The sequence below is a fragment of the Nuphar pumila genome, chromosome 9 (assembly GCF_984573655.1).
Source record: "Nuphar pumila chromosome 9, dmNupPumi1.hap1.1, whole genome shotgun sequence".
Lineage (NCBI taxonomy): Eukaryota > Viridiplantae > Streptophyta > Magnoliopsida > Nymphaeales > Nymphaeaceae > Nuphar > Nuphar pumila.
In genome coordinates this window covers 15,608,152-15,635,068 of record NC_143257.1, presented here as the reverse complement: position 1 = coordinate 15,635,068, position 26,917 = coordinate 15,608,152, and the positions used below count along the sequence as shown (strand labels likewise).

Genomic DNA, 26,917 nt, shown 5'->3' with positions numbered 1-26,917 from the left:
TGATAATGAATCAACATATAACAGTGACAATGAAGTGGTTGAAATCAACAATAACTCTAACCCTACTACCTCTCAAGAAGAAAATATAACTAGAGACCCTATCACCTATACTCATAGAGATAGACTCCCCTTTAGAAGTGCTATTGAGCAATATAGTGAACCTAGCGAATCTATCCCCTCACATGATTCAAACCCTAGAAGAACCGAGAGAACTAGAAGAACTCCCTCTAGATTCGTATCTTTTGATTCTTTCTCTCCTAAATATCGGGCTTGCTTAAGTGTCATTCACTCATATTTTGAACCAAAAAATTTTGAAGATGCCAAACGATGTATTGAATGGAGAGAAGCCATGGAGAATGAACTCAAAGCGCTTAGGAAAGCCAACACTTGGGAATTTCAAACGCTTCCCAGTGGAAAGAAAACTATAGGATGCCGATGGGTGTTCAAAGTCAAAACAAAGAGTGATGGTTCTCTTGAGAGGTATAAAGCTCGTCTTGTAGCTAAAGGGTATAGTCAAGAATACGGGATTGACTATGAAGAGACATTTGCTCCAGTAGCTCGTATGGTTACTGTTAGATGTCTTGTCACCATTGCTTCCATTAGAAAATTTAATATTTACCAAATGGATGTCAAAAATGCATTTTTAAATGGTGATCTTAATGAAGAAGTCTACATGGATGCTCCACCTGGTATGAAAATTCCTAAAAATAAAGTTCTTCATCTTCGTAAAGCTCTTTATGGCTTGAAACAAGCTCCCAAGGCTTGGCACGATAGGTTTAACAATGTAATGACTGAAAATGGTTTTACTTCATGCTATACTGACACTGCATTGTTTGTTAAGAAATCTGATGCAGGGATTGTTATATTACTGTTATATGTTGATGGTATGTTAATAACAGGTGATGATGTCAAAGGAATCAAGAGCATTAAATCTATCCTGACTTCAAGATTTGAAATGTCAGACTTAGGATTTCTGACATATTTTTTGGGAATTGAGGTTGCCTATTCTCACAGAGGCTATTTTTTGTCTCAAACTAAACTTGCTTGTGAGATTTTTGACGGATCAGGAATCACAGATGACAAGGTCTGTGAAACTCCTGAAATAGTAGGTTCAAAGATGAAGATTGATGATGGGATTCTCCTAAAAGATCCCACACCTTACCGGCAACTGGTTGGATCTTTAACGTATCTCAGCATTACGAGGCCTGATATTTCTCATGCTGTACATGTTGCTAGTCAGTTTCAACATGCACCTACTTCAGTTCATATGAGTGCCATTCTCCGCATCATCAGATACATAAAGGGTACAGTAAACAATGGGGTATTTCTATCTTCTTCTTCTGAATTGAATTTAATTGCTTATACTGACTCTGATTGGGGAGGTGACCCAAATAACCGTCACTCTACCACTGGTTTTTGTATTTTTTTAGGGGAATCTTTAATTTCTTGGAGATGCAAGAAACAACATAAGGTCTCACTTTCATCCACAGAAGCCGAATATAGAGCCATGGCATCTACTACCATGGAGATTGTTTGGATTCGCAACTTGCTGGAAGATATGAATATTCAAGTTCAAGGGCCCACAAAACTATGTTGTGATAATAAAAGTGCAATTTATATTACCAAAAATCACACATTTCATGAGTGCACGAAGCACATTGAGATGGACTGCCACTATGTTCGTGAAGAATACTTAAGAAGAACTATAGACCTTCCATATGTTACATCAGAATACCAACTAGAAGACTTCTTCACCAAAGCGTTGTGCTCTCCAAGATTTAACTTCCTTCTTGGCAAACTTTCGGTTATGTCACCCTAAGTTTGAGGGGGGGTGTTAAATAATGTAACATAATTCAATATGTAATCTCATAGTTTTAGTTTACTTTTAAGTTTAGTTAGGATTAGGTTAGTTTATTTAACTAGGTTAGGTTTCTTTTTCTTTTTTAGTTTAGTTTTTGGACTTATTTGGCTTTATGCTTTTTTGACCAAAGTCAAAAAGCATAAAGTAGAGAGAGCTGTTGGACTCCCAACAGCTCTATTTAGAGCCGTTGGGAGCCCAACACTCCCTCATTCCCTCTCTCCCTTGTATTATAAATATGGGGTGTTACCCCCTTGTAACTTACACTTTTTTAAAGCCCTCTTTTGGGACCCAACATATTGAAGTTGATATTTTTTTACGTTTGTGCATTTGTATCCGTGAACTCCGCCTGTGTAGTTATACACTGCCGGTCCCAAGCCCGGATAAAGGAGGAGGGTTGCGGTAGGCCTGTGACAGCCAGCATAAAAACTTTGTCATATCCTATGAAAATGAACCAATATGAGAATTTCGTTGGGGCGTTCCCTACTGAGCGACGCGCTGTACTCTCTAGGCCCGGAGGCAGTGATAAATGTGCAAGGGTTGCTAGGTCGTCGCCCAGAAGCGACGCGTCACACCGGCGCCCGGGTGTGGTGTCAAATAGGCAAGGGTTCCCTCACTTTGTTGGACGGGTGGGGGTAAAGAAGTTAGTCCAAGACCATAAAATTAGGTTAGCCACTTGGAACATAGGGTCTTTAACTGGTAAGTTGGTAGAGTTAGTAGATGTTATGTGTAGGAGAAAGATTGATATTTTATGTCTTCAAGAGATCAAATGGGTAGGTGAGAAAGCTAAAGTGATAGAACCTTGGGGATATAAGATTTGGTATACAGGAATAAATAGGAATAGGAATGGAGTAGGGATTGTTATGAGTCGTCAGTTTATAGATAATGTAGTTGAGGTCCGTAGGAAGGGTGATAGAATTTTACTTATTAAATTAGTATTAGGTACAGATATTATTAATATTATTAGTGTTTATGCACCTCAAGTAGGTTTAGATGATTCCATTAAGCATCAATTTTGGGAAGATTTAGATGGAGTAGTACAAGAGACATCTTATGGAGAAAAGCTTTTCATCGGCGGTGACCTTAATGGACATGTAGGCATTAATAGGGATGGATTTGAGAATATCCATGGAGGCTATGGTATAGGAGAAAAAAATGAAAGTGGAGAAAGGATTTTAGATTTTTGTTTGTCCTATGATATGATCTTAGCAAACACTTGGTTTAGGAAGAGGGAGTCTCACCTAGTAACATTTAAAAGTGGGGTTAATACGAGTCAGATAGATTTTTTCCTACTTAGAAAGAGAGATAGGGGTTGTTGCATCGATTGTAAGGTTATACCAGGAGAAAGTGTAGCTACACAATATAGAGTCTTAATTTTAGATCTTAGAATTAGACAATGCCGCAAAAGGGATAGACATAGGATAGATCCTAGAATTAAGTGGTGGGCACTGAAAGGAGCTAAACAAGGAATGTTTATAGAGCAGGTAGTTAAGGAAGTTGATTGGTGTCTCGAGGAGGATTCAGAATCAATGTGGAATAAGATAGCGGGTGGCATGATAAAAGTAGCTAAGGAGGTATTGGGTGAGTCTAAAGGCGGTGCACCACTAGGTAAGGATACATCATGGTGGAACGAGGATGTCAAATTAGCTATTAAGGTTAAAAGAGAGTGTTATAGAAATCTAAGTAAGAGTCGTGATAATGAGAATTTGGAGAAGTATATGATAGCAAAGAAGGAAGCTAAAAAAGTTGTTCGAAACGCGAGGGCTAAGGTATGTAAGGAGGTTTATGACAAGTTGGATACCAAAGAAGGCGAGAAGGATATTTATAGGCTTGCAAAGATGAGAGATAGGAAATCGAAGGATTTGGGTATGGTTAGATGTATCAAAGATGAAACGCAAAGGGTTTTAGTCAAAGATGAGGAGATTAAGGAGAGATGGAAAGATTATTTTGATAAGCTATTTAATGATAGTCATGCTCAAGATCTTGGAGACTTCTCCATTCCTTTTCATGAGATAAATCGTGACTTCATGCGCAAGATTCAAAAGAAAGAAATTGCAGAGGCTTTGAAGAAAATGAAATCAAGAAGGGCAGTTGGCCCAGATGGTATACCTATCGAGGCTTGGAAATGCTTGGGAGAGAAAGGTTTAGAATGGTTGACAAATCTTTTTAACTTGATTTGGCGAACAAATAAGATGCCTAATGAGTGGAGGAAGAGTACTTTGGTGCCTTTATATAAGAATAAGGGTGATATACAAGATTGCACAAACTATCGTGGTATAAAACTCATGAGTCATACTATGAAACTTTGGGAGAGGGTGATTGAGTCTAGGTTGAGGAAGGTTGTCATGATATCGGAGAATCAATTTGGTTTTATGCCTGGAAGATCAACTATGGAAGCTATACATCTGCTTAGACAACTTATTGAAAGATATAGAGAGAGGAACAAAGATTTGCATATGGTTTTTATTGATTTAGAGAAGGCATACGATAGAGTACCTAGGGACGTTCTCTGGTTGACAATGATGAAGAAAGGTGTTTCTCTCAAGTACATTAGTATAATTAAAGATATGTACGAAGGAGTAGTAACCAATGTCCGCACTTGTGGAGGGGTGACAACCAATTTTCCGATAACGGTTGGGTTACATCAAGGATCTGCTTTAAGCCCTTTCCTATTTGCGATAGTGATGGATGAGCTTACGAGATCAATTTAAGAAAATGTACCGTGGTGTATGTTGTTTGCTGATGATATTGTTTTGATTGATGAGTCTAGAGCTGGGGTTAATGCTAAGTTAGAATTATGGAGACAAACATTGGAAGCTAGAGGTTTTAAGTTGAGTAAGAGTAAGACTGAATATATGGAATGTCGGTTTAGTAAGCAACGAAGTAGTGATGGGAGTGTAGTGAAGCTTGGTGAGCAAGATATACCGGTGAATGATTATTTCAAATATTTGGGATCCATCATTCAAAAGTATGGAGAAATTGATGGAGATGTAAATCATAGGATAAAGGTTGGGTGGATGAAATGGAAAAGTGCTACTGGAGTGCTGTGTGATCGTAGAATGCCATTGCGGTTGAAGGGAAAGTTTTATAGGACGACTATTAGACCCGCTTTACTATATGGTACGGAATGTTGGGCTGCCAAGAGACATCATATTCAAAAAATGAGTGTAGCTGAGATGCGGATGCTTAGATGGATGTGTGGAAATACAATAAAAGATAAGATTCAAAACGAAGAGATACGTAAGAAGGTAGGTGTTGCACCCATTGAAAATAAGATGCGAGAGAATCGTTTACGGTGGTTTGGACATATTCGGCGAAGGCCTAATGATGCTCCAGTTAGAAGGTTGGAGAAATGGGAAAATATATTAGTTAAAAGAGGTCGGGGTAGGCCTAGGAAGACTTGGATGGAGATGATAGGAAAGGATATGAATGCTTTGAACCTCACCGAGGACATGGCGTTGGATAGAAATGATTGGAGGAAAAGGATTCATGTGGAAGACCCAAAATGAATTTCTTTTTTGGTTCATATCGCTGACCCCAATTGTTTTGGGATGAAGGCGTAGTTGTTGTTGTTGTTGTTGCATTTGTATCCGTGCCTTTGTGCACTTGTGAGAGTTCTCCTTTTATGCCTTTGTGCATTTGTATCCGTGCCTTTGTGCACTTGTGAGTTATGCCTTTGTGCACACTTTGTGTTTCTAGTATTGTGTTTATACACAAAATTCTTTTTTATAGAGATTTTCACAGTGTTTTAATTGAAGGGATTTTCTAAAAATTTGGAATATTATTAATACATCATTGTTTATCTCTTCTTGATTTCTAAAAATTATCTCGACTTTGCTTAAAAGATTTTTCTTAAATATTATTCTTGTTAAATATATATATATGTGTGTGTGTATGTGTGTGTGTGTGTGTTTTGAAACTTCATAACTATTTGGTTAGAATACCTTCTTTTTGTAGTTGGGACCTGTGTTTTGTTTTATCTATAGGTTCTTAAAGATGTGATGAAATATCTTCGATGTATCATTAAGATCGAGATAGTCGATGAAGGCGTTTGGGGATGATCACCAATAAAGACATTCGAAGTCTTGTAGTTGCAAAATTCTTTATGTGATAAAGATGGAGAGTTCTCTTAAAGACACTTGAAGACTTGAGTCCTTCCCATTGAATCTTTGTTCCATTTTCAAACTTTCGGTATATTACACCGTAAGTTTGAGGGAGAGTGTTAAGTTGTATATATATATATATATGTATTTTCGTACATATATATTTGTTTTATATTGTACATATATATATATATATGTATATATATTATATATTATTTATAATGATGTAATAGGTAAATATCTTCTAGGGGTATTTTTGTCATTTTACTAGTCATGTAATAGGGTGTGCACATTAAGGGCACAATGTGTTAATATATATATATATATATATATATATATATATATATATATATATATATATATATATATACACTCGTGTAAACCGAAATACCCATTAGGGGTATTTTGGTCTTTTCCTGCAATGGGCATCAACCCATTAGGAGCTGACCTTTTTATTTTTTACTTTTTTATATTTTTATTTTTTGTATTTTTGTCATTCTTTTTAAGATGATGGGACAACTCGATATAGCTGTTGGAGCTGCCCCCAACCCAACAGTCATATGGAGCTGCCTCCTTTAGCTCCCATTTGTATTATAAATAGGCCTATGTGGCCCTTGTATTTCTCACTCTTTCAAGAGTGCTTCAATGCAATAATAAAGATTATTTGACTCTTGTGTGGGTGGTTCCACTATTTAATCAAGTATTCTACTTGATTGAAGTGTTTTCTAGCTTTGGTATTCTTAAAGTCCTATTTCGATAAGCTTTAAGAGAAAGGTCGTAATAGCATCAGTAGGAGGATCGTGAGCTTGGCAAAACAATGACTCGTGGATCATTGCATCATGAAGCACACCATCTCTCACATCTTGTATTATTGTTGTTTTTCTCTCTTTCCTTTCATTCTCGTTATTGTAAAGAAATAGAGAATGAAAGGGAAGTTATCATCTCCATTCCCATACGACTCAACAACAAAAACTACGTGACGTGGGCATCTATAGTAAAACACAAAATATGGGAAAAGGGTATATGTGGTTTGGTATATGACACTAAAAAGGAACCCAAACTCATTCTAATAAAAATTGAGAATAGGAAAAAAGTTGCTCTCCAAGGAGAAGAAATGTCTAAAGTTGTTTTTGAGTATGAAAGGAAATGGAAAGAATGAAGGATGGGACATTCCAAGATTATTGGATGACTCATAAATAGTATGGATATCTACAAGTATTCTAGTTTAGTGAAATTTGATTTCGCTAATGATGCATGAAAATATCTTAAAGACATGTATAGTCTTAAAGATATTGCTCATATATGCAATGTCCAAAACAAAGTGAGGAATATGACTCAAGGAGAAATGAACATTAGAGAATACTACAATGCACTCTCTATCCTTTGGGATGAATTGACTCTTCTTGAACCAAAATGGCATTATCTTCAAGATGTAGAATTCTGTGAAAATCAAATTAAAGCAAAGCATTTTTACCAATTTATTAACGGGCTTAGACCCGAATTTGAAGGAACCAAGTTTGCACTTCTTCGTAGAGGAGGTGTACCAACCATAGTTGAAACTCTTGAGTTAACTATGGAAGAAAGTAGATTGAAGAAACCATCCGTTTCAAAGGATGAAGAATCTGTGCTTGCAAATCCCAGTAATCACACTAGAAGCTATAAACCTCCTCATTTTGTAAAAAATGAGAATGAAAGAAATTCCAATAGCTATGAAAGAAGCGACAAAAGAGGAGATCATGAATACAAAAAAGGTGGCAAAATTATATGATATCATTGTTATGAACTGGGATACATCAAGCCTTTTTGTCCCAAAAGAAAGAAAGATGATCATAGAGATGACAAAAGAGTCCCTTCGGTTGAAATGAATGATGTAAATGACTCCAAAAGTATCAGCTCACTGTCTTTGACTTAACTAATAGAGACACTATAACCAATGTTCAAAGCTTAAGCTTCTTCCTTCTCGAGAGTGGTCGTATCCACAAGTGGTGACCCTGGTAAGACTTCTTGGATTCTTGATTTCGGTGCATTTTTTCATATGACTCCAAATGAGTTCATATTATCCTAATGCCATGCTAACCCAAATAATTCTTATGTTTCAACTGCTAATGGAACATCTTTAAAAATAAAAAGCCTTGAAATTTTTCAAAAACAACAAAACTTTCACGTACCAAATATTAGAGTAGTACCAAAATTAAATTTAAATCTCTTATATGTTTTTCAAATTATGGATCATAGATGCAAAGTACAATTTTCATCTAATGACTGTTTAATAAAAGATCTCCAGTCCGGGAAGCCGATTGGGCGAGGCCATGGAAGAGGAGATCTCTATGTAATGGACAATCTTGAGTTATCAAAACAAAATTTTTGTAATTTTGTTGAAAAGAAAGATATAGAAAATTGGCACAAAAGACTAGGACATCCTAGCATGTACAAATTACACTTGTTTCTATTTCTTATAAATTATAAAGAAAGAAATTTTACTTGTAAAGATTGCATTCTTGGTAAAATAAAGTCTTTGCCTTTGGAGCAAGACATTTTATATCTAAAAATTCATTTGAGTCAGTGCATTCGGATGTATGGGGACCGACTCTAGTTGTATTCAAAAGAGGTGTATCCTATTATGTTGTGTTCGTAGATGACTATAGTAGACACTCTTGGATATTTTTTCTTAAACAGAAATCAGAAGTATTTGATTGTTTTAAAAAATTTCATTGCTATAATAAAGAATCAATTTAAAACCAATATTCAAATCTTTAGAACTGATTCTGGGGGAGAATTTGTGTCAAAAGAGTTTGAAAATTATCTTGGCCTACATAGGATTGTTAATCAAAAATCGTGTCCATACACTCCTTAACAAAATGGACTTGCCGAGAGGAAGCCTAGACACATTATTGAGACCACTAGAACACTTCTTGTGTCTAAAAATGTTCCAAAAGTTTTTTGGGCTGAAGCCACCCTTACGACAGTCTATTTGATAAATAGAATGTCTTAAAAAAACATTGAAAGTATCTCTTCTATTGAAAATTGATTTAAAACATCTCCCAATTATAAAAGGTTAAGAATTTTTGGATGTAAATATTTTATTCTTACCAATAAGAATGACAAACTTTCTCCGAAAGCAATCCCATGTGTTTTCTTAGGCTATGCCGAAAACCAAAAGGGGTGTAGATGTTATGACATTAAAAAAAATAAATTATATGTTTTTCGAAACGTCATTTTTCTTGAAAATAAATTTGGTTTTAGCAAAGAAAAGGACCAAGAGAGTTGTGATTATTCGTTTCTTTTTTACCTTGTCAATGAATATGAAAGTTGTGAAAACATTCATGATGTGCATGAGAGTAAAAATGAAGACACTTATGATGTAAATGAGAATGTGAATGAGGGTCTTAATAATATAGATCTATCTCACAATAACATACAAACCTATGCTCGATGTACCGAAGATCATCCACCATGCGCTTTAGAAGGATATTCCCAAAATCAAGAAGTAGATTCTTCTAGTCTTAGAAAATGCATAAGAATTTCAAAAGCTCCTAGTAGATTTGTATCCTATGATTCTTTTGAACCAATGTATAGATCATGCCTAATGGTCATACACTCATATTTAAAAACAATATCTTACTATGAGGCAATGTTTTAAAACTCGCCGAGTCAACTCGTTGACTCGGCTCGGCTCGACCCTCCAACGAGTCAACTCGATAAGGCAAACTCGGTTTGCCAAAACTCGAGCTTGACTTGGTCTGACTCAGGCGAGTTCTGGGATGTTTGAAATTTGATTTTTTGGGTATTTCAGAATAAGTTTTTTTTTCTTGCATCAATAGGGAATAATTAATTGGCTTGTATAATTTGATCAGTTGTCAATTTCTTCTTTGATTTTGTTATGGATTTTCTCACACATAGTATGTAACCCATACTTTCTCTCAAATATCTTTCTATTTTTCAAATTACTTGAATGGCTATAATGTTAATTTATTTTTTATGACTGAATAGGATCATGACTTTGAAAAGAACTTGTCTTTAGCTATGTGTAGTTGAATGTGTACACTACGTGAGCAAGTTTCATGTGCTTGTTATGACTGATTCTTGAGCCTATAGTATGGTTGAATTTCTCTTACAAAGCACATTGAATATCCTTCATAGTTTCATCTCAAAAACTATAAGCCTCGGCCCCTCATTCTGTTGTTCAATATTGTCTTTTATTAGATGATTTTCTTGTGAGTCTATTCTGCATAATCAGATACTGTGGCAATTTTTTCTGGCAGTCATCCTACTGCAGCTTAAAAGTGTAATTCTAGATTGTACATGGTTACTTTTGATATGTGGGCATGTTTCATAAAGCACAAGTCCAATATTTTCTGAGCTAGGTTCAAACTCTGATTTTGAAGTGGATTGGGCCTACAAAAGGTAGAACCTGGTGAACTGGCCATTACAACATTTATGAGTTGGTCAGGTCTCATCAACTTCAGTACAGACCAAGCATGGACCATTTTAAAAAGTCCCAACTATAGACATATTTTGCTTAACATGAGCCCTTGTATATGATTTTATCATCTCTTGTTTACTGAAAAACATGGTTTGAGACAAATTATATATTATTTTCTTTTAAAATCAAAAGTTAACAAAACCCGGTCTGAGTCACCGAGTTGACCCACCGAGTCACGAGTCAATAAAGAACGAGTCCAGTCCCGAGTCACGGGTTTTAAAACCTTGCTATGAGGCTAAACATCATTAAGAATGAATTAAGGCAATGAATGATGAATTAAAAACTTTGAAAAAAGCAAAAACTTGAAAAATCCAAACATTACCTAAAGGAAGACTATAGGATGTAGATGAGTCTAGAAGATAAAAACCAAATGGGATGGGATATTAGAGAGATACAAAGCCAAGTTAGTAGCTAAGGGATACACTCAAGAATATGAAATAGTCTATGATGAGACATTTGCTCCAGTTGCTCGAATGACCACTGTTAGAACTCTCATTTCTATAGCATCAATTAAAACATAGCTTATATTTCAAATGAACGTAAAAAATGTTTTTTTGAATGATAATTTGGACGAGGAGGTTTGCATGGATCCTCCACCAGGCTTGAATTTAACACATAAGAAAACTCTTTGGTTAAGAAAAGCCTTGTATGGCTTAAAACAATCTCCCAAAACTTGGTATGATAGGTTCAGTAATGTGATGACACAACTTTATTTTAAATCTTGTTTTACTGACACTGCGTTATTTGTTAAGTCTTTTATTGCAGGGATGGTGATATTACTGCTTTACGTAGATGATATGATAATCACAAGAGGTGACAAGTAATGAGTTAATCATGTCAAATATGTGTTTAAAGCCAACTTTGATATGATATATCTTGGATTTTTACGATATTTTCTTGGAATAAAAGTAGCCTACTCACCTCCTGGTTATTTTTTGCCAGAGACTAAGTATGCAGCAGAGATTATTGAACGATCATGACTCTTAGATGAAAAACGGGTTGACACTCCCGAAGTCATAAATGCAAAAATGAAGAAAGATGATGGAGAACCTCTGCAAGATCTAACTCCATACAGACAAATGATTTGAGCTTTGTCTTATCTTTCTATTACTCATCCTGATATCTCTCATGCTATTTACTCTGTTAGTCAATTTCAGCATGCTCTCACTATACTGGTTTATGTGTTTTTTTAGGTGATTCTCTAATTTCATGGCGATGCAAGAGGTAGCAGAATGTGTCTCTCTCTTCCACTGAAGCTGAGTATCGTGTCATGGCAATGACGACATCTGAGTTAGTATGGCTGCAGCAACTACTGGAGGATTTGAGAGTCTACATCGCAGAACCCTCCAGATTATGTTGCGACAACAAGAGTGCTATATACATTGCAAGCAATCATACATTCTATGAGATAACAAAACATATTGAAATGGATTGCCATTATGTTCGTGAAGAATTCCTGAGGAAGACCATCACATTACTTTTTGACCAAAGCGCTCCCTTCACTTCCTACTTGCAAACTCTTGGTTGTTCCACCATGAGTTTGAGGGGTGTGTGTGTGTTAAGTATATATATATATACCCATGAGGGGTATTTTGGTCTTTTCCTATAATAGGCGTCAGCCCGTTAGGTGTTGATTTTTTCATTTTTTACTTTTTTATATTTTTATTTTTTGTATTTTTGTCATTCTTTTTCAGAATGATGGGACAACTCCATATAGCTGTCCCCAACGGTCACAAATGTGACCGTTGGGAGCAGCCCAACAGTCATATGGAGCTGCCGCCTTTAGCTCACATTTGTATTATAAATAGGCCTGTGTAGCCCTTGTATTTCTCACTCTTTCAAGAGTGCTTCTATTCAATAACAAAGATTATTTGACCCTTGTGTGGGTGGATCAAGTATTCTACTTGATTGAAGTGTGTTCTTGCATGTTTATTGGATTGAATCCATTTCATTACACAATGGTCTTTTATTTGTTTTTTGTGCAAACTAGATATTTAGTTTGTAGTTGAGGGCATAGTGGTCAAAGCCACATAGAGTCGTTGGGACCTCGCCAATGGCTCCATTTATAGCCGTTGGGGAGTGTCCCAAGGGCTCTATAACTCCTTTATGTGTATAAATAAGGGTGTTCGCCCTCCTTGTAATTTAATGCTTCTCTTAAGCATTTATGCTCAATAAAGATGAATATTTTTTATATTTTGTATTTTTTGATTTAGTTTGTTAATGTTTTATATGCATTTAGTGCTTGTGTTGTCTCATGTTGGCTATTGTTTTGTCCTATAGTGGACTTGTGCTTATGCACAATGTGATTGCAATCTAGTAAGCCCTTAGTGGCATTGGTTTGTGCTTATGCACTTTTGTAATCGTAATCTTGTAAAGCCCTTAGTGGCATTGTTTTTGTATTTTTCACTATTTCATTACAGAGAGCATGCTTGGTGACATGGTTGGGCACTGCATTGTTTAGGTATCATGACTTTTCCTAAGATGCAGCAACCGTCACTAACTTTGCATTGAGAACTTTGCTACACTAGATTTTATTCAACAAAAACGTGATTGTTTTGAATTACAACTCAGCAAGCTGAACTATAGGAAATTTATCAAAATTCCTCCACCCTTCTCTCCTCCTAAAATTACTTTGATTTCTGAACGTTTCCCAACAAAGTTTATTTTTGTCTTCCTGTTGCCTTGTTGATATTGTACTGGTGCAGTTACTGTTGAATGTGTGAAATATGTGCTCTTAGAACGAGTGGAGGTAAAATATGGAAAAGTCTTGCTTTGAGAATGACCTCGCTTTTGGAATGAAGAAATTTGTAGAGTCTTGCTTTGAGAATGACCTTGCTTTTGGAATGAAGAAATTTGGTCTTTGGTGATTCAAATATACCTTTGGTATTTTTTTAATCACATAATTAAATTCTGTCATTATGAATTGCTTCTCTCTTGGTTGGAATTTCCAAAGATTGAAGTGTTTTTTCTCATTCTATTGTTTCATTTAATGTTTAATGGGGCTGTGTGTGAAGGATCTATATTTTTTATGTGAAAGAAGTGGTTTATTTTTGGTTTCCTATATTTTAACATGATCTTTTTGCCAGGATTATGTGAAACGCCAAACTCGATTTGTTTCTCGTAAACCTGCCAAAGTTATTATATCTACTTTAGAAGCTGTTGGCGAATCTATGGGCCTTAAAGTCCGTTCTCGTAATTACAAGGTAATGTTGACACTCATAATATGCTCAAGTGTTTTAGTACAAGACAGTAATCTGACTCTTGCTAAATATTTTCCGACTTTGTAATATGTAATGCTATCCACATTGAAGTTACTGTATACAGAAACCAAACTTTTATCTCAACAAGTATCTTATACACAAATATGTGGGCATCTTAGTAGTCACTTTTGTCTCAATATGAATGGAAGGAGATAGCATTATTGTGGAAGGGTGAAAATGTTTATTGCATTTAGAGCTGCACATGAGCGGGGTTCGAGCTGAACTTGGGGTGGCTCAGCTTGGCTCGTCAAATAAATTTGGATGTTCAAGCTTGGCCCAAGATTGAACACTCTTTGTCCGTAACTTGCTCAAATTGAGCTCGAGCTAAACTCGGGTTGGCTCAAGATGAACTACTTTCTTTTAATTTTTTTTTGAAAAGAATATGAGATGGGTGGGCTTTGAACTAACCCACCACCCATGTAAAGGCCAAATGCCTTAACCATTAGGATAACAATACTTTTGCTGTTCTTTTAGTTAACAGAATATATACACATGAAAACTGATGACCTATATAACTACATATACCGAGCTTAATCAAGCTAAATGAGCTTAACAGAGCTCAATTGCTTGTTCAGGCTTGGCTCGTTTATATGAACTTAGCTTCAGCCCTTTCTCAAGCTCGACCCATTTATTTTCTCGGGCGAATTAGAGCGGAGCTTAAATGGGCTGAGCCTGAGCTAGCTCAACTCATTGCGCAGCCCTAATTGCATTTGCTTAGTTTCCATCAATTTTGTCAAAATAGCAAGTTATCTTATTAATGCATATGGTTCATATTCCATTCATAGTTTTCTGTTCATAGTGACACTTGGACTCTGTTTAGGAGCCCACCGTCGGAGGATGCCAGCGAGGTGGGGATTTGACAGCTACCAAAATTGTTTAAGAGGAAGGTGTCATAGCAATTGTGGTAACTGGCATGGCATTCCACGTCATCAAAACCAATCCATTTCCTCAAACCAATTGTTTTAATGAGTTGGTGGTAGTTACCAACTTTCATGCCAACTGCTACTCTGGCTGCCACTACAAATACCCTATGACATAGCTAGTGATGGCTACACAATATATATATATATATATATATTGTCTAGTTTGCCTGATAGGGGCATTTTTGTCTTTTCACATAATTGTTTTTGGAAACAACTATTTTTCTAGTTTAGGTTTTTATATTTATTCTAAATGTATTTTTCTCTTTTTTAATTTTATTTTTCTTTATAGCATTGGGGCCCACTCATGGAGTCGTTGGGGCCCCAACGGTCATAAATATGACCGATGGGAGCTCCCAACGACTCTATGAGGGAGCTCCCAATGGACTCTTTCCTCATTTTTTATGTATAAATAGGGGATGTTCCCCTCTGTTCCAATGTAGCTTTTCAAGCCTTCTTCAATAATGTTTTTGTATTCTTTACTTGTTGGTAGCAAGAAATTGCAGAGGCTTTGAAGAAAATGCAATCCAGAAAGGCAGTTGGCCCGGATGGTATTGTTAAAATGTATCTATATATATATATATATATATATATATATATATATATATATATATATATATATATATATATATATATATATATATATATATATATTACATCAATACCCGATAGGGGTATTTTTGTAATTTCACCTAGTTGTTCTAGGAAACAACTATTTTCATTTTTTATCTAAAATGTATTTTTATTTTTTATTTTTTTAATTCTTTTTTTCCTTTTTTTGAGGACTAAAAGGGGCTCCAACCTTAGAGCCGTTGGAGCCCCCAACGGTCACAAATGTGACCGTTGGGGGCTCCCAACGACTCTATGGGAGCCCCCTTTTGGCTCTCCTTTTGAGGCCTTTTGGCCATCCTTTTTGTCCTCTCCCTCTTGTATAAATAGGGGTGAACCCCTTGTATATTTTCTCATTCTTGAGAGCTTTCTCTCTTCTCAATAAGAGGCTTTTTATATTATTGCCTTCTTAAAGGTTTGTGCTTGTATTGTCCCTTTGTGGACTTGTGATATTGTCTCTTTTATTCATTGTTGTAAGTTCTTGTATGCACTCTTTATATTTCCGCAATATCTCATTACATGGTATCAGAGCCACTCGATTCTTGAAGGAAAGGTGTGGTTCGTGTATCTCATATTTAGTGGATATCTTCTCACTTCTTGGTAACATCATGGAGGCAAAGATTGACCTATCTTTCAAGCTCAATGAAAAGAATTATATGATGTGGGCATCGACTATGAAAAATAATCTCAAAGGAAAGAAGCTTTGGGGTTTTGTCATGGGTATCATTCCAGAACCTAAGCTTATGCTCACAAAGGACGAAGAAGGTCAAGAAAAGGCTCTTGAAGGAGATGCTCGCCTCAAGGCCATTGAAAATCATCAAAAAGAAGTGGAAGATTGGGAAAACAATCACGCAAAAATCCTTGCGTGGTTTATGAACAATGTTGAGCTTAAGGTATGTGCTAATATAGCTAAATTTCGTAGAGCCAATGAGGCTTGGTCCTTTATGAAGGGTATGTATACCCAAAAGGATCTTGCGAGAGCATACTTCTTGCAAGAAAAGATTAGAACCACCAAGCAAGGCGATTCTAGCATTCAAGACTATTATAGTGCCCTAAACCCACTATGGGATGAATTGGCTCTTTTGGAGCAAAAATGGGTTTCTATGAAAGATATTGATTTAAGGCAAAAACAAATGGAACAAGAGCGATTGTTTCAATTCCTTTTTGGGCTACGTCCCGAATTTGAGCAAGTGAGATCTTCACTTCTCCATAGATCTATTTTTCCTCCTATTGAGGATGCTATTGCCGAAATCACTCAAGAGGAGACAAGGCTTGGCATGAGTAAGCATGTTGATGAAGTCCTTGCCATATCAAAACCGGGTAACAATGTTAGAACCTATAAGCCTCCTCATTTTGGGAAACAAGGAAACTACAATGGAGGAAGAAAAATGATTGTTTGTCATTATTGCAATGAGCCGGGTCACATTAAACCCGCTTGTCCAAAGCTTATTGGAACCTTCAAGCCTAAAGTGGCCTCTCTTGAAGAAACCACCACCAAAGAAGATGAAGGCAAGAACAATGACATCAAAGAAACTCTTGGACAAATATCTATGGCTCTCCAACAAATACTAAAAGTTTCTTCCTCCACATCGGGTGCGGCTATTGCCTCAACATCATCACCCGGTACATATTCTTGGATCCTTGACTCCGGAGCTTTTTTTCATATGACCCCTCATGAAAATGCACTTATTGACGTTTGCACCAATTCAAAGGACTCTTGTGTCTCTACGGCCGATGGAACCTTTTTAAAAATTTCAAGTATTGGCTCTTTTAAAGATTCTCAAAAATTTTGTGTTCCAAAAGTAAGAGTTGTTCCCAAACTAAATTTAAACCTATTTTCGGTTTCTCAAATTGTCGACCATGGATGTGAAATATCTTTCTCATCTAATGGTTGCTTTGTGCAGGATTTCTTGTCCGGGAAGCGGATTGGGCAAGGCCATAGAAAGGGAGACCTCTATTATATGGACCATCTTGATCTCCCTATAAATTATTTTTGTTCTTATGTCCAAGAAAAAACCATGGAAACTTGGCATAAAAGACTTGGTCATTCAAGTTATTCCAAAATGTATCTCTTTCCTTTTGGAAACAAATTTTGTAAGGAAAAAGAAATTAATTGCAAAGATTGCATTTTTGGAAAAATGAAGTCTATTCCATTTCCAACTAGAACTTTTCTTTCATCAAGGCCTTTTGAATTCGTGCATTGAGATGTTTGGGGGCCTTCTCCGGTTATGTCTAAAGGGGGCTATTCATATTATGTTACATTTATTGATGACTTTACTCGGTTTGTTTGGATTTATTTCCTTAGCCATAAATCAGAAGTATTTACTTTCTTTAAAGATTTTCATAAAAAGGTTCAAAATCAATTTCAAAACAACATATCTATTTTAAGATCTGATTCCGATGGCGAATACTTATCTCACGAATTCCAAAACTATTTAACCCAAAATGGCATTTGCCATCAAAAGTCATGTCCTAGGACTCTCCAACAAAATGGCCTAGCGGAAAGGAAACATAGGCACATTATAGAAACCGCTAGAACATTACTTGTTTCTAAGAATATTCCAAAGAAGTTTTGGGCCGAAGCCGTTCTAACCTCAACCTATCTAATCAATAGAATGCCCTCTTCTAAGTTAAAAAATGCTTCTCCCTATGAAAAACTCTTTAAATTTTCACCCGATTGCAATCGTCTTCGTATTTTTGGTTGTAAATGTTTTGTCCTATTACATAAAAGGGATAAGTTATCTCCAAAGGCAATTGAATGTATTTTTCTAGGATATGGTGAAAATAAAAAAGGGTATAAATGTTATGATTTTAAGAATGATAAACTATATGTTTCAAAAGATGTAACATTTCTAGAAGAAGAAAACGGTTTTGATAAAATAGAAGAAACAAATGAAATTGATTGTATATTCTTATATGATCTTATTGATGACATACAAGAAGATTTTCTTGAAAACATAGACGATACACGTGAGGTATCCCCTCTTGACATAACACCCTCAAATGATAGTGATTCAAATATAAATGTTCATGATAGTGATACCAATATAAATGTTTACTCAAGAAAAAATCAAGAAAATCCTATTAGTGCCCTAAAAAAATACTCTCAAATTTCTGAATCCACTGAGAAACCACAAGTTAGGCATTCTTCTAGAATATCAATACCCCCAAATAGGTTTGTATCCTATGATTCCTTAACTCCCAACTATCGGGCATGTTTAATAACCCTACATTCTTATTTTGAACTGGCTCACTATAATCAAGCTAAATCTATACCTCATTGGGTTGAAGCAATGCAAGTTGAACTAAATGCTTTAAAAAAGGCCAATACTTGGGAAATAGTTAATTTACCCTCACACAAAAAACCTATTGGTTGTCGCTGGGTCTTCAAAGTTAAAACTAAAAGCGATGGCTCTTTAGAACAATATAAAGCTAGATTAGTTGCTAAGGGATACTCCCAAGAATATGGCATTGATTACGAAGAAACATTCGCTCCCGTAGCTCGAATGACCAGTGTCAGGACCTTAATAGCTGTCGCATCAACCAAAAAATGGCCTATTTATCAACTTGACGTAAAAAATGTTTTTTTAAATGGAAGTTTAAGTAAAGAAGTTTACATGGATCCGCCACCCGGAATTAATATTAAGCAAGGTCAAACACTTCGGCTTTTGAAGGCATTGTATGGTCTTAAACAAGCTCCTAAGGCTTGGTATGATCGTTTCAGTGATATCATGATAAAGTTAGGATTTCACTCTTGTTATACTGACACTGCTCTTTTTGTTAAACATGCAGGTTCTAGTATCGTATTTTTGTTGCTTTATGTTGATGATATGATTATCACTGGGAACGATCAAAATAGTATTATTAATGTTAAAAATATGTTAAAAAATAATTTTGATATGTCTGATTTAGGTTTTCTCAGATATTTGGAATTGAAGTTGCATATTCTACTAGAGGATATATTTTGTCACAGATGAAGCTTGCTGCAGATATATGTTCTAAGTCTGAGATTTCTGATGACAAGAAAGTAGAGACTCCCGAGGTTATTAATGCCAAATTACGGTTGGAGGATGGGGTTCTTATGGAAGATCCCACACCTTACAGACAACTCATTGGGTCTCTTACCTATTTAACCATCACCAGACCAGATATCACTCATGCGGTTCACTCAGTTAGCCAATTTCAGCATGCTCCTACAACTGTGCATATGAGTGTTGTTATCCAAATCATCCGCTACATTCGGAATACCATCAATAAAGGGTTATTTCTATCCTCCTCTTCTTCCTTGAATCTTCTTGCTTATACTAATGCTGATTGGGGAGGTAATCCCAATGATCGAGTCTCAACTACTGGTTTTTGTGTCTTTTTAGGGGACTCTTTGATTGCCTGGCGATGCAAGAAGCAGCAGAAAGTTTCACTATCATCCACTGAAGCTGAGTACCGGGCTATGGCAACCACGACAATGGAACTTGTATGGCTTCGCAGTCTGCTTAAAGACATGGGAGTTGATATTACCGAAGCCTCAAAACTATGTTGCGACAACAAGAGTGCTATCTATATTGCGAGCAATCATACTTTTCATGAGCGTACAAAACATATCGAAATGGATTGCCACTATGTTCGTGACGAATTCTTACGAGGAACCATTGCTCTTCTATATGTCACTTCAGAATATCAGTTGGCGGACTTCTTCACTAAAGCTCTTCCGGGTCCTCGCTTCATGTTTCTTCTTGGCAAACTTTCCGTCATTTTCCCGTAAAGTTTGAGGGGGGGTGTTAAAATGTATCTAATATATATATATATATATTACATCAATACCCGATAGGGGTATTTTTGTAATTTCACCTAGTTGTTCTAGGAAACAACTATTTTCGTTTTTTATCTAAAATGTATTTTTATTTTTTATTTTTTTTAATTCTTTTTTTCCTTTTTTTGATGACTAAAAGGGGCTCCAACCTTAGAGCCGTTGGAGCCCCCAACGGTCACAAATGTGACCGTTGGGGGCTCCCAACGACTCTATGGGAGCCCTCTTTTGGCTCTCCTTTTGAGGCCTTTTGGCCATCCTTTTTGTCCTCTTCCTCTTGTATAAATAGGGGTGAACCCCTTGTATATTTTCTCATTCTTGAGAGCTTTCTCTCTTCTCAATAAGAGGCTTTTTATATTGTTGCCTTCTTAAAGGTTTGTGCTTGTATTGTCCCTTTGTGGACTTGTGATATTGTCTCTTTCATTCATTATTGTAAGTGCTTGTATGCACTCTTTATATTTCCGCAATATCTCATTACAGGTATACCTATCGAGGCTTGGAAATGCTTGGGTGAGAAAGGTTTAGTATGGTTGGCAAATCTTTTTAACAAGATTTGGTGGACAAATAAGATGCCGAATGAGTGGAGGAAGAGTACTTTGGTGCCTCTCTATAAGAATAAGGGTGATATACAAGATTGCACAAACTATCGTGGTATAAAACTCATGAGTCATACTATGAAACTTTGGGAGAGGGTGATTGAGTATAGGTTGAGGAAGGTTGCCATGATATCGGAGAATCAATTTGGTTTTATGCCTGGAAGATCAACTATGGAAGCTATACATCTTCTTAGACAACTTATTGAGAGATATAGAGAGGGGAACAAAGATTTGCATATGGTTTTATTGATTTGGAGAATGCATACGATAGAGTACCTAGGGATGTTCTCTGGTGGACAATGCTGAAGAAAGGTATCTCTCTCAAGTACATTAATATAATTAAAGATATGTACGAAGGAGTAGTAACCAATGTCCGCACTTGTGGAGAGGTGACAAACAATTTTCCTATAACGATTGGGTTACATCAAGGATCTGCATTAAGCCCTTTCCTTTTTGCTATAGTGATAGATGAACTTACGAGATCAATTCAAGAAAATGTGCCGTGGTATATGTTGTTTGCTGATGATATTGTTTTGATTGATGAGTCTAGAGCTGAGGTTAATGCTAAGTTAGAATTATGTAGACAGACTTTGGAAGCAAGAGGTTTTACGTTGAGTAAGAGTAAGACAGAATATATGGTATGTCGGTTTAGTAAGCAACGAAGTAGTGAGGAGAGTATAGTGAAGCTTGGTGAGCAAGAAATAGCGGTGGATGACTGTTTCAAATATTTGGGATCTATCATTCAAAAGAATGGAGAAATTGATGGAGATGTAAATCATAGGATTAAGGTTGGGTGGATGAAATGGAAAAGTGCAACTGGAGTGTTGTGCGATCGTAAAATGCCATTGCGGTTGAAGGAAAAGTTTTATAGGACGACAATTAGACCCGCTTTACTATATGGTACAGAATGTTGGGCTGCCAAAAGACATCATATTCAAAAAATGAGTGTAACTGAGATGCGTATGCTTCGATGGATGTGTGGAAAAACACTAAAAGATAAGATTCGGAATGAGGAAATACATAACAAGGTAGGCATTGCATCCATTGAAAATAAGATGAGTGAGAATCGTTTACGATGGTTTGGGCATATTCGGCGAAGGCCTAATGATGCTCCGGTTAGAAGGATGGAGAAATGAGAAAATATATTAGCTAAAAGAGGTCGGGGTAGGCCTAAGAAGACTTGGATGGAGATGATAAGAAATGATATGAATGCTTTGAACCTCACCGAGGACATGACATTGGATAGAAATGATTGGAGGAGAAGAATTCATGTGGAGGACCCAAAATGATTTTCTTTTTGGTTCATATCGCCGACCCCAATTGTTTGGGATGAAGTTGTTGTTGTTGTTGTTGTATTATCCCATCACGGACTTCTTGCTTGTATGCTCATTGTGCTTTTGCACTTGTCCATTATTGGACTTAGTTGATGCTTTTGCATCTTTGGCTTGTAATTCCGCATACTTCATTACACACAAGCTGTCTTGACTTTTAAAGTATGTCACTTGAACAACCTAACGTAGGAAATGGAAATTATGTTTTTGGATAACTGAGAGCACTCTCAAACATGCAAGTGGAATTATTAATTCCAGAAAGTCCAACTGTTATCTTTACAAATTTGTGGATTCCATATTTCTTACCCCAGCTATCCTCTCCCCCAAAAAGTCTTATAATGGTCTGAGTCAACTTCAGTATAACTTAAGGGAACTAGCAAAAGATGCTCCTGTGCTTGCACTTTACTAGGGTTACTAAAATGCACATTATGAAAATGCAGCTCATTCATTTTCTTACAGTGTCAAGGGTCTCAGGTTTTGCATGGTCATAATTTTTAGCCACAATGCACATTGTGCCACTATTAGGCATAAAAGCATTTCAAAGAAGTGAGACGAAAATTGTGATCCCTAAGAAAATTTTCTTGTACAACTATTCCCTAAAATTATTAGTGAAAACAAAGTTTCCATAAGCTATCTCTTTTGTAATTTGTTGGGTTCCTTGACAATAATCGATTAGAACTTTCCTAAAAAATAAAGTTTTAGAAGGTATAAGGACTCTTATAAATGTATTTCATGATAATTTGAAGATTTCCCTTCAAGCTGAAATGTGGTCTTTGAAATTTCATAACTTATGGTGAGACATTTATCTGTTAGTAGAGCTTGATGAAGATGTTTATGCTTTCTCCATGAGAAAGTACTTGCCTTTACTGTGTCTTCTATTAGACTAGTTTCTTGATATAGTGAAGTTTTTTTTTATAGGCTTCAATGTGCTGCAAATATAGGACAATTAAAGAGATTGTATATGAAAGCAGTACGAAGACTATGCATGGTGGATTTTTTTGGTAGAAATGGGATCCTATTAGCCTCTTTAGCTTGTGGAATTTCATTTTGCAAGTGAAGGCATCTTTTCACACCTCCAGACATGAGGCTTTCCTCTGTGTGTACTGCATTACCTGATGATGGAATCCTTGTTATTTTGTCCATTAAAATTGCTGACTGCACAAAAATCCAGTTTGTGGTGAGCCTTTCTTGTGACAAAGGATGCATTTGAAATCTTCACCATGTAGCATTTGATAATCATGGCTACGTTTGATGTTGGGGCAGTGAGTCCTGAAGATGAGATAATGCAATCTTCCAAGTGATTCCCAAACTTCATTATGCAAACCACCAAAAGAGAAAAAAACATGGCTTTTGATGCGTTTTTAGCGACACCTAAGCAAGTCAAAAGCTTCTACAGGACAAGGGACCTTTTCCTTGTTTACTAACTTGATAATTACTCTTGGGCAGGTTCACAGTTTGGTGTATGTATTACTTTAGAAAGAGAAATCTGCACTTGATCTAAAAGGGGGTGCAAATGGAAGAGTTTAGGGAACAAGGGTGAATTTTATATAATTTTGGTATCACAAATCTGTAATTATTTGCTAATTGTAGGCGCCTTGTACATTTTATTATTAATTGGATGTTTGTAAGACTTCTGTTAGCTTTACCATTACCATTTGACATCACAGTCCTGAAAGAGTCATGATTTGCAGATGAGACTAGAAGGACTTTCTACAAATAAAGCTGGACAATTTGCCATTGCACTGGAGGTAATTTTCCTTTGTAATCTTGCATTAAGTCAACAGTTTGTCATTCGCACAATCCTATGAAGTTGCAGGAAGCCTACTGTAGAAACAAATAAAGAAGACCACTATGAAAACCAGCTTTAGCAAGTGTGCTGGATGACAAGGGAATGCAGTGCATGTTTAATTTCTTAAAGCTCAAGGAACTGACCACCTGTGTCACACGGATAATCCAGTTTCACTCTACTGATAATGGAACATTTCATCAAAATAGCCACATTCCTCGGTCTTCAGACACATCTGTATCCTTGTGCCGTAGAAGACCACTTATTAACCTTTTTGTCCTGGCAAATGTTCGATGCATCAGATAACAAAACCATAGACTGGCCTTAACGGCCTTTGACTCGCCTACTTATTACGGATTATGCATCTATTGAAAATGCCAGCTATCCAAGTGCTTCACGTTTTTACAGGTCTTTGAAGTCGCTCCTTCACTTTTCATGGTGGATGTTCGAAAAGCAGCAGGCGACACACTTGAATATCACAAGGTCAGTTACACTATCCTACATTTGACGGGCATGCATCGCATGACAATTTTGATGTAAAAACAAGGAAAATCAGCTTGGGTACCATTTTCTTTCTGAATCAGTTTCCAGTATCTAATAGTAAAGTGTGTAGAATGCTAAATTTTTAAAAGTCCATGCTTTGGCATTTAGCTCGGTGATAACCTCTGCTTTGCTAAATTCTATTCTGCAGTTCTATAAGCACTTCTGCAGCATGCTTCAGGATATCATATGGACACCATCAGAGACAGCAGCTAAATGTAACAGAATTGATAGGGTTATAAGCTGCTAGTTTTCTGTCCAACTGTTCCGTGAAGGATCAATGAGCATCCGGATGGGATTTGTGCCTCACTTGACTTATAAGCTACCGGTCATGAGTAGTTGGATGTGGAAGGTCTAGGTTGCACTGAATAAATGTATTTTCCCCCAACTCTTTGTAATTAATCTTGGGGTCATCCGTGTGGCTTCTTGTATATGCTTTCTTTGTATCGTATGCAGAAAGATGTACTGGCTGTTGGATTTTGGATCATCGGATCGGATCCAACCTGGATGTGACCCATGGGCACATCAAGGGACATACATGTGAGAGTCTTGGATTTTGGAGGTTACGGGACACTTATGAGGTCTTATAACTGTCCATGTATGCCTATTATGGACCCATTATGGACCTTTCACCAGATCTTCCTATAAATAGGAGACCCATAGTAGTGTGATGAGGACTACCTACATGTTATCGGTCTCTCATCGTTTCTGGGGTTCAAGGGCCCTCCTCACCTCTTGACATTTTGACCTGGGCTCATTGAGGGCAAGGATTGGCTGAGAAGAATGCCAACCACCCACCTCTATTGAAGTGCCATTTGGATCGTCCATGGCCAGTTAAGTGGCACTTTCCTGATCCATTTTAAGCCAACAATGGATTATGGGCCCACACCGTGCATCCGGTGCGCATGTTTGGGGTGTCGGTGCATCGATGTCCATGCGACGCTTGTCAAATTTTTTTGTCGGCATTATTCTCTATCGTTAGGCTTTCGTTTGGTTTTCGAAAGTCGACCACGAGGGAAGAGGCGTCGACCGGTGACCCACCATATGCAGGTTGACAACAGTAGTTGTTTCCCCATAGAGGCTGGCAGTGGTTGCTGCCAGCAAGTTGGGATGTCAGAATTCAGTTCTCACTTGGGTAAGAGGAGCCCCCGCCCACCATCACTAGACCGTTGCAAATACCATAAGGTCAAGTCATGCCTGCCTGAGGCCAGCTGCTCACAACAGTCAACGACAACTGCTAGCGACTGTGGCTCGGATGAGGCCAGCCCCCAGTGGCGGCCATTGCCGCCTGTGTTTTTAGGTGGGAAAGGGGGTGAAACCCCATCCCAAATAGTGTTTCCATCACCGTAGTCATAGACAGATGGGGTAGTGGAGGCAAGATGGTTGTAAGGAGGAGGTTGGAACCCAGATAAACCGAAATCCTCTGGTTTGAGGGAGTTGAGGGGTTGAGTTCCACCAGTGGATCACAAGTTGGGGTGGGCTCGATCCTGACTTGGACCCATTTTTGGGTTTTAGACGGGATCGGGCCTGAGCCTGCCCCAGAGGGATCTGATCCGATCTAGACCCAGTAAGTGGGTTTCAGGTGGATCAACTCTCAATCCTGTGCATGGGGAACTCGATTCGGGCCCAAAATTATTTCAGGGTCTCGATCTGGGCCCAAAATTGTTTCAAGGTTTTGGGTGGATCGGGTCTGCGTCCGTTCCCTGGGGGACCCGATCCGAACCCAAACCCATTACAGGGTTTTGGGTGGATTGGGTCAATGCCCGATCGCGAGGGGACCCTGTCTTAACCCATTATGAGTTTTGGGTGGATTGGGTCCACGCTCGACCCGGTCCTGGTATTTGGGTTCTGGGTGGACCGGGTCTGAGCATGACTCGTTGAGACCTAGTCTAGGACCCATTACAGTTTCAGGGTGGACCGGGTTAGTACTTTGGGTCAGATCAGGTCCAGAACTGGACCACCTAGGCCCATCTGGAACATAACCGGTTTTGGAACTAATTCGGTCCTTCAAGGACCATTTAGGGTTCTAGAAACCAGTTATGGGGTTTCTTGAACCGGTTCAACCATTCTAGAACTGATTCAAGCATCTTGGAAATCGGATCAACGATTTTTGGGACCGGTTCATGAATTTGAGGACTAGATTTGGCTTTTCTAGGATCGGTTCAGGGTTTCTATGACCGGTTCAGGTGTTTTTTGAACTAGTTTTCGGCTTTTATTAATCAATTCAGTGTCTTTAAGTATCGGTTTAGGCTATTTTTAGACTCCAATCCCGGATATGACTAGTAAAAGCTTGTCTTTATCACTAATTTCATACTTTTTGATGACTTTAGCATGATATAAGGTGTGTTTTGTGTTGTTTTTTAGTTATCCATAATTATTTAAGTATGAGATTATAATTGTATGCACTATTTTTTGTATTGTGACATGTTTTACATATACTTACGGTAAAAGATCTCGATCAACTCACTCTTAGAATCATAAAAGTGATCGAACTTGTGTTGATTGAGGGCTCTTTTGACTGTATTGAGAGCGATATTCAGTATTACGATTGTATGTGATTTTATGAAACAATGATTCTACACAATGGTAGGTCATTGTATTCCAAATTCGCATATGATGTAATAATA

At 37.2% G+C, this 26,917-nt stretch overlaps 1 protein-coding gene across 6 annotated transcripts in view; it reads left to right on the top strand.

Annotated features, from left to right (window-relative positions):
- Positions 1 to 24,721, top strand: part of LOC149828460 (CBL-interacting protein kinase 24-like) — a 97,463-nt gene extending 72,742 nt beyond the window's left edge. For all 6 annotated transcript variants that reach the window (XM_090017590.1, XM_090017592.1, XM_090017593.1 and 3 more), the window contains 4 exons: positions 13,531 to 13,647; positions 23,656 to 23,712; positions 24,159 to 24,233; positions 24,442 to 24,721. In XM_090017590.1, coding sequence (XP_089873716.1) covers positions 13,531 to 13,647; positions 23,656 to 23,712; positions 24,159 to 24,233; positions 24,442 to 24,540 — 348 coding nt within the window. In that variant the 3' untranslated portion in view covers positions 24,541 to 24,721. The remainder of the gene's footprint in view (positions 1 to 13,530; positions 13,648 to 23,655; positions 23,713 to 24,158; positions 24,234 to 24,441) is intronic.
- The last annotated feature ends 2,196 nt before the right edge of the window (positions 24,722 to 26,917 follow it).